This window comes from Corapipo altera, unplaced genomic scaffold (assembly GCF_003945725.1).
Source record: "Corapipo altera isolate COAL_440 unplaced genomic scaffold, ASM394572v1 57, whole genome shotgun sequence".
Classification (NCBI taxonomy): Eukaryota; Metazoa; Chordata; class Aves; order Passeriformes; family Pipridae; genus Corapipo; species Corapipo altera.
Window position 1 is genome coordinate 4,113,837 of NW_020884905.1, and position 8,246 is coordinate 4,122,082.

The 8,246-nt window shown below is 59.8% G+C and overlaps 2 protein-coding genes across 3 annotated transcripts; one reads left to right on the forward strand and one right to left on the reverse strand.

The window, feature by feature from the left end:
- Positions 1-1,092: 1,092 nt before the first annotated feature.
- Positions 1,093-3,713, reverse strand: LOC113950975 (basic proline-rich protein-like). Its single transcript, XM_027651431.1, has 4 exons — positions 3,134-3,713; positions 2,200-2,790; positions 1,814-2,136; positions 1,093-1,404 (listed from the first exon to the last, which is right to left on the reverse strand). The coding sequence occupies exons 1-4, from the start codon at positions 3,711-3,713 to the stop codon at positions 1,093-1,095; spliced, it is 1,806 nt and encodes a 601-aa protein (XP_027507232.1).
- On the forward strand, positions 3,494-7,604 carry BARHL2 (BarH like homeobox 2). Of its 2 annotated transcripts, XM_027651711.1 has the most exons (4): positions 3,494-3,906; positions 4,102-4,291; positions 5,636-5,861; positions 6,375-7,604. In XM_027651711.1, exons 1-4 carry the CDS (start codon positions 3,712-3,714, stop codon positions 6,685-6,687), a joined length of 924 nt encoding a protein of 307 aa, XP_027507512.1. In that variant the 5' UTR covers positions 3,494-3,711; the 3' UTR covers positions 6,688-7,604. The 2 variants fall into 2 exon arrangements, with proteins under 2 accessions (XP_027507512.1, XP_027507510.1); XM_027651709.1 differs by having other exon boundaries at positions 3,494-4,291.
- The last annotated feature ends 642 nt before the right edge of the window (positions 7,605-8,246 follow it).

Below are 8,246 nucleotides of genomic sequence, written 5' to 3' on the forward strand. Positions count from 1 at the left end.
TTCTAACAACCTTGTCAGGGCCTGTCTGCGGACAGAACAAGCTGAAATCAATGTGCTTTTTGCTCCCTGAGCATTTCTGATCATGTCCTCAGCCTGCATCAGGGGAAACATTTGACAAAAGAAAAACAGTACCACTAAACGTTGAGATTAATTTTTTGGAACAGAAAGTTAACTTTCTTCGAATTTTTTTCTTTTTTTTTTTTCCCCTCTTTTTTTTTTTTTTTTCTTTCCCTTTAGAACGGGAAAGGCGGAAGGCAACGGAGATCCGCTGCTCGGGCGGCGGGGCTGGCTGGCCGGGACGAGCAGACCGTGGCTGCACTCGCTCCGCGCCTGGTACCTCGCTGCTCCGCGCCGTTTTGTTCCCGCTGGGAAACGTTCTGTAGCGTCTCTTGCAACGGCCCCAATTACTCCGAGGTACAATATATTTTCGCCTGGATTAGACGGCGAGTCTGTTGGCACAGTGTAAATGTCAAGCAGCAGCTTTTAATAAAGGGATGTTCAGACTGTTAAATTTCACAGTACAACGGGCTCGGCCCCTCCCGGCCCCCTCCAGCCCCCCCTTCCTCCGAGCTGCGGTGCTGCCAGTGAGCCAACACGACTGCGCACCAAAATCTGAGTGGGAAGTAACCCATCCCGAGGCTGAAATGCCGCGCTCTGCCATCCCCGAGCTGCTTGGCGGAGGGACCCCCCAGATCCCCGCACCGTGCTCCTCGGGATCGCCCTCGGTGGGGCGGGGGCTTCCCGTTGGGGGCCAAGGTGGCAGTTGCTGGAGCCCATTGGCCGGAGCTTGAGGCCGATCCGCGGTGCCTGGGCTGGGACCGCCCCCCCCCCGGAAGGGACCGGTTGTCGAACCGGCACATGATAGCCCGTCCCTGCCACTCGCTGCCCCCAGCTTCAATCGGGCCATTGATTAGCGCTCTAAGTGCCGCTCTAATTAGTTGCCTACTAATTAACGAGCTGCGCCCCGTCCGAGTTCTCTGAGTGGCACCTTCGCTCATCGTTTTGATTCGGCTGTTGCTGATTTATTGGGACGGGGAGCTCCGTGGCTTTGCCCGCAGTCAGACGGGTGGGATAGATGGGAAAGGGGGGGGGTCATCCAGCCAGAGGCTGAGGGGACACGGGGCAGCAGCTGTCAGCATCCACTCTGGCCTCAACAAGTACAAGGAGCGTCCCGCTGGTCTCCTCGCCCCCCGAGGGTGCAGGCAGGAGGTGGAGGGCGTTTTGCGTGAGATGCCCCCGCGTAGGGCTGATCACGCTCTGGGAATCCGAACCGGCCGGCGGTGCCCGCGGAGGAGCAGGACAGGCCGAGGCTGCCCGCGCTCCGGGCTCTGCGGAGCCCGGCCGAGAGCGGAGCGGCTGCCCCGGGCGGGGAAGGGCCTCGCGCTGCTTTCCCCCAGAATATTTCTACACAATGGAATCGAGGATTAAAAAATAAGACGAAGGAAATGAAAGGTGTTCACTCTTCAAGAACATGACTTTAAGCCCTAAATCCCGATTCTGGGACGGGGAGGTGTATTGTGAGTTAAAGGATTATGCTAGTGTAACATATTACCCCGAATCCCGCATTCCCCCCGGGATAATTAGGACATAGTTTGGGAAAATTGCAAACCAAGACAGCAGGATAAATACAGCCACCGCGGGCTGCTTCCCTGCTGCAGAAAACCTGCCTGGGCATTTGTAGGTATTTAAGTGTTTTTCCCTTTCTCCTGTTCTTTCATTTTACTCCTCAGTTTTCCTCCTTCTTCTGTTCCCTTGTCTTCTCCTCGTTCTTCCAAAGGCCCCGATCTGTAGGGACGTGCTGGCAGGAGGTCACTCCGCCGTGCTGCCAACCCAGCTGGCACCGGGGCTGCGGCTCCGGCGCTGCCTCCGGCCTCGTCCGTGCTGGGCGCCCGTCGGGGACAACGGGGGCGGCCGCCACCGCCGCCCAGCGGACACGGGCGGCCCTGCACCTCTTTCGGGCCCGCCGCCTCTGCTCCCTCACCGGCCTCTGGGCGCAACACCGGTGCCTAAAGCCCGACGGCAAACCGTACGCCTGGCTTCCCCCGGCTGCCCGCGGGGCGGCTGACGGCCGTGTGGAGCCGTCGGGACGAAGTGGGCGATGCTCGGTAGCAACGGGCTGCCCGCGGGCAGGCTTCCCTGCCGTCGAAAAACTTCTTCCGGAGTGCGGCAGTGGGGCCGGGACCTATCCCGCCGCACTACCCTTCGGGTGTGGCACCGGTGACTGATGAATCCCAGGGAAGCACCGCGATTTATACCAGCGAGGACCCAGAAGCTCCTCGCCCCCCTCCATACGAGGGAAGGCCGGACTCAAGCCGTCGGAAGAGGAGCCGAAGGCCGCGGCACTCTCCGCGTTGGCATCTCTCATGTCGGGGCGCAGCTTCGCATCCCACACCGCTGTCCCGCGGCTGCGGCATCTCACGTCGGATCCAAACACTCGCAACGAGTTACCAGCTGGACACGGTCTCTCGCTCCTGTTGAGCTCCCCAAGCGCTCCCCGCACTTCTCCGCAGCTCTGAGCGGGACGGCTTCCCCAGGAAACAAAACGCGGGTGGGAAACGGGGTGGAGGCGCACCCTCGCTGCCACCACATCCGCATAGCAGTGTGCAGGGCCAGACGGGGCACTCCCGGTACGGGGCAGGCAGAACGATGAGGGGGTTAGAAAGGACCCTCGTGTCCTCACTCCCCGCTTCTCACTCCAGGCTGGCGGGGGGCTCCCATCACCGGGCAGCCTCTGTATCCGGGGCGGAAGTGCCAGTGACCCTACACCTAAGGTAACCCCTAGTGCCCTCGCTGAACACCAGCACCCGAAAAATGCTTCTTGGGCTCATCCTGCCCTAATCTTTCCCTGTGCCTCCACTGCTGTGCCCAGTTCCCTTGTGCCCCCGAGGTTTGGTGCCGCGGATGTTTTGGGGGCTGGTTGAGTCTCGAGTCTACTGGAGGCCGGGAAGGGAGGTGTAGAGCTGTGGTTCATACGACCCTGGAAATGGCATTTCCTACTAAAATAAAACTCGGAGAACTCTAAATCATTCATTATCACCTTTATAATTACTCTTCTAATTAGCTTGACACGCTGCTTCATCAGAATTAATACGACGTCTTGTCGCTGGCACTTCCTATTATTCTGACATTCAACCAGGGAACCGTCCCGGGATCACCAGACGATACTCTCCGGGAAGATCCACTCCGGTGACCGGGGGAATAGGGGCCCGACGGGGCGGCGGCGGCGCGGACAGGTCCGGGAGGGAGCGGGGGCGCGCACCCGCCTCCCGCGGCCGTGCCCGCCGCCGCCGCTGATTGGCTGCGGCCCGCGCTGCGTCAGCCCCCTCGCGACCCTCCGCCAATGGGGGCGGGCGGCGGCGGCGGCAAAAGCCCGGGTTTATAATAAACGGCGGGGGGGGCCGCGGCGGCTGTGACGTCACGGGGGGAGTCGCCGCCGCCGAGAGGAGCTCGGTGGGCACGGGCGGGCGCGCCGCAGTGGCCGGTGTCCGCCCCGCTCCGCGCCCGCAACTTCCCGCAACAAAGTTGGGTAGCGGCGAGCCGGCCCGGCGGCGATGTGGGGCTCGGCGGGGGCCCCGCTTTAGTGTCGCCCGCGCCGGCGGTGCGCTGATTGGGGTAACCCAGTTCTGCCCCCCCACATCCCTTCTCCTCCACTCCCGGTGAGACCCCCGCGGCCGCCCACGGGGATGCGGACGCGGCGCTGAACGGTCCGCCATGGAGGGGCCGAGCGGGTCCAGCTTCGGGATAGACACGATCCTGTCGGGTGGCAGCACCGGCAGCCCCGGAGTCATGAACGGAGATTTTCGCCCCCACGGCGACGGCCGGCCGGCGGATTTTAGGAGCCAGGCCACGCCGTCCCCCTGCTCAGAAATCGACACGGTGGGGACGGCGCCCTCGTCGCCCATCTCGGTGAGCATGGAGCACCCCGAGCCGCATCTAGGGGTGGCGGAAAACCTCCCGCCGCCGCCGCACCACCTCCACCTCGGCCCGCACCCGCCGCCACCGCCGCCGAGTTTGCAGCCGTCGCCCCCGCAGCCGCCGCCGCCCCAGCTGGGCTCGGCCAGCTCCGGCCCCAGGACTTCCACATCTTCTTTTTTAATTAAGGACATTTTGGGCGACAGCAAACCGCTGGCGGCGTGTGCACCTTACAGTACCAGCGTCCCCTCTCCCCATCACACTCCCAAGCAGGAGGGCAGCGCGGCCCCGGAGAGCTTCAGGCCCAAACTCGAGCAGGAGGACGGCAAAGCCAAGCTCGACAAGCGCGACGACACGCCGGGGGACATCAAATGCCACGGTAAGTACGGCCCGGCCCGGCTCCGCACCGCCTCGGCCGCCGGTAAAACCGGGGCCGCTGCGTTCGGCCTCATCGGTGAAACGAAAATCGTGGGGAAAATCTGCAGTAGGAGTGCTCGCTCTGCCGGGACCACTCGGTGATCCTCGCTACCGCGGGGATGAGATCGGTAGGAAATGAAATCGCTTTTTTTTTTTTTTTATTTAATATCTGTTAGCCTTTCCTTCTCTTATTCTTTTCTTTTTCTTTCTTTTTTTTTTTTTTTCAAATTTAACTTCCTTGTTTTTAAGAAAATAGCCCAAGCAGTGGGATCGCATGGGAAATCAGACCGTATTTATTTTTAATGCAAATGCGCATAAATGATTCTCCGGCTTTCTAAGAACCGGCTCCTCAGCTTCACTTACTGCCTTCAGCCTTTTCATTTTTGCTTATTCGATCTAAAATAAAATTAAGATTAAAAATTCCACTTCCCCATCAGTCAATAACAAATAAACGAAAAAAATAAACTTTTAATTAAAAATAATAATAATAACAACTCGGCCCGCGGTCGGCAGAGGGAGGTTGAAGGGCTTTGTGCATTTGGCAAAACCCTCACGTTTCCCCTGCGCCGGGATAGAAGGTTTATTTTTCCATCTTTAATTTTTTTATTTTTTTTTAATTAGGGATTTCATGCTGATGGGGAAGCCCCCGCCGTGCGGGGTTCGGAAATGAAAATAGCGATGTGTGCGTGGGAAGGGGAAGGGAGGAAAAGAGTAAGGAAAGGCGAGCAGGGAGAGGAGATATTTTCCCTTCGGCGTCGGCAGAACTGCCCTCCCCGCAGGCAGCCCGGTGCAGCCGAGAGGCAACAGGACACATTTTCCTTATTTTGCCGAATTGAGCTATTTTCGCCAGGCTCAGAGCAACGAGGTGCCCGCAAGTGCCGCTCGTTTTGCTCTTTAGCATTAGCATACGAGTGCCCAAACCAGATGTACAGTCTGGTCTGGCCATTTTTGTGTGCACCAACCTCCCCAGTGGGTCAATTAGGGAGATTATTGTTCTTCCTGCGGGGAAGATCAAGGAGCGCCACAAACCCGGGCCCGAATGGAGCAGGATTGACAGATCGATTTCCCGGCGTTTCGGGCCGGGGGGAGAGGGCGAGAAAATAACGAAAGCCCTGTAGTTGGCAAGCGGAGAGTGGAAATCCCGCCGTTCCCTGGACAGGCTCGCCGCCGCCCCCCGCCATACTTCCCCCCGCGCCCCGGAGGAGCCCCCGGGGAGGGGGCGGCCGGGCCCGGTAACCGCGGCGGGGCGGGGCGAGGGCCGATCCGGTGTCCCGCCGGCCCTCACCGCGCTTCGGCTCGCTCGCAGGGACAAAGGAGGAAGGCGATCGGGAGATCAGCAGTAGCCGGGACAGCCCGCCGGTGCGCGCCAAGAAGCCTCGGAAGGCACGGACCGCCTTCTCCGACCACCAGCTCAACCAGTTGGAGCGCAGCTTCGAGCGTCAGAAGTACCTGAGCGTGCAGGACCGCATGGACTTGGCCGCCGCGCTCAACCTCACCGACACACAGGTCAAAACCTGGTACCAGAACCGGAGGTAAGACGGGCCCAGGCTGGGCGACGGCCCAGGGTCTCCCTGGAGAGCCGGAGGGGCGGGCAGGCGCTGCTGGGTTCCTGCCCGCGGTAGCCAAGGGTGGTGCGGGGTGCTCCCGACGGCTGCCCCGCGCCCTTCCCGGCGGCAGGCTGAGGGGTCCAGTCCCTGTCACCGCTGCCGTAATTTTCTGTCTTATTACATACGGTCGCAGCCACCCTAATTCTGTCGCAAACCATTAGTGTCAGCGCGCTGCTATCTAACTGCGTACCACGGTTATTAATTTGGCCGTAGTCACCGTATGCATGTGTCGTGGGGTGCTGGGCTGGGACGGGGAACCGGGCACAGCCGGGAGGATCGCACCGTGTGCGGGCCCACGGGGCCAGTGCGCCCCGTCGGGGCCCCGGTGGTGCGGGGCCGGCAGGGGAGGGGGCTCGCCGCCTACGGACTCCCGCGAAACCGGGTTAGGTGCCCCATCGTGGCGCCCGCCCTGCAGCCGCCTCTTGCTCCTCCCGGCAGGACGAAGTGGAAGCGGCAGACGGCGGTGGGCCTGGAGCTGCTGGCCGAGGCCGGGAACTACTCAGCACTGCAGCGGATGTTCCCCTCGCCTTATTTCTATCACCCCAGCCTGCTGGGCAGCATGGACAGTACGACGGCGGCCGCGGCGGCCGCAGCCATGTACAGCAGCATGTACCGGACTCCCCCCGCGCCGCACCCCCAGCTCCAGCGGCCACTGGTGCCGCGGGTGCTGATCCACGGGCTGGGGCCCGGCGGGCAGCCGGCCCTCAACCCCCTGGCCAACCCCATGCCCGGCACCCCGCACCCTCGGTGAAACGGCACCGCGGTCCCCGCAACGAGCCCTTCCCCTCCCCGTCCCCAAACAAGCCCCAGCACCGCAGAGGAGGAAGCGAGGGGAAGCAGAGGGGCAGGAGCTTCTGCAGGCAGCCACCGGCCACCGAGGGAGGCGATCAGTCAGAGCAGGGACTCTTGAACCGTGAACCCAGAGCCAAGCCCGTAAGTGAAACGACCACACGCGGGGGAAGGCGGGCAGAGCCGCGGGGCGACCCGCCGACCTCGGCTCCTGCGAGGCAGGACTTGGAGCTCGGAGAGAGAGAGGGACGGAAGGGGTGGAGGAGGAGAGGGAGAGGGAGCCCGAGCCCGCCGGAGAGACAAATGGCTGCGGAGGACGGAGGGAATGAGAGCGCCTCGACCCCCGCCCGGCGGAGAAGACCGGGGAAACGGAGAACTTTGCACTGATTTTTCTCATTACCTTTTTTTTTTTTTCTTATTGCAAAGTGGCATGCTCCCTAATGCGAACAGAATTGTACAGACCGAGTGCTGAGTGCTATATCATATTTATTATATGTCGTCCAAAAAAAAGGAGAAAAAAATTTCACTTCTATACATTAGTTTAAAATGAACGAACGTGGTTCTTCCCTCTCCCTTTTCATGTCTTTTTGGATTCAGTAAAATAAATGCTTAGATGATAAAATATAGATTTTTTTTTTTGTGACTGAAAAATTACAGGGGAAAGGAAAACAAAAAAGAAATAAACTTTATCTTTTTTTAACAAACGTGAAAATTCAAGGTAGCTAATTTCTCCGTGACAAGAACTCAAGAAATTCAGAGTAGAAAAAGCAGATGCCACTCTTTTATTTTCAATATTATATTGAACACATTTTGAGTTTTAGGCTTGTTGTTTCTTAACTGGCACTGTTTTTCCCTACTTGTATTTTAAAGGAAAATCAAATCCCCCCTCAGGTGTCGTGCTCCTCGCTGTTATTTTAAGCACCTGGGCAGGGCGGCGGCGGGTAGAGGCTCTGGCTCCTGGGGGCGGGCGCAACGGGACCGTGCAGGACCTGGGGATGTGGCCCCGGCCCGGCAGCTGTCTCCGCAGGGAGCTGGGACAGGCAGTGAGCGCCGGCGGTCGGGGTGAGTAACGAGGGGAAACAGGCAGGGAGGGCAGAAGGGTCCCGGTGGACACGGAGCTCCCGAGCCCCGCTGGCCTTTGAACTTTATTGCTGTGCGTGACCGTCTCACTCGCCCTTTCCCCTGGCAGGCATCTTTCCTGCAGAGCGCTTCCCTTCCCTATGCCGGCCGCTGGATCCCGCGGGGGCAGAGGGGTAGCAGGTTGGGACTGGGGGCTGTGACCCTCCACTGGGCTCCGGGGACGGCTGTGTCCCCAGCCTTTGGAGGTGAACACCCCCCTGTGAAATTAGAAAGTTATACAGCAATTACCCATAAAACATTCATAAAGTCCCGTATTATCCTCTCCTCTGAGGGTTTGGAGCTTTTTTTTTTCTCCTCTCTATTTTTGCTCGTGAGTCCCCTTTCTTTCGAGACAGAAGGGAAAAAAAAAAACAACAAACGAAAAAAGGAAAAGAGAAGCCT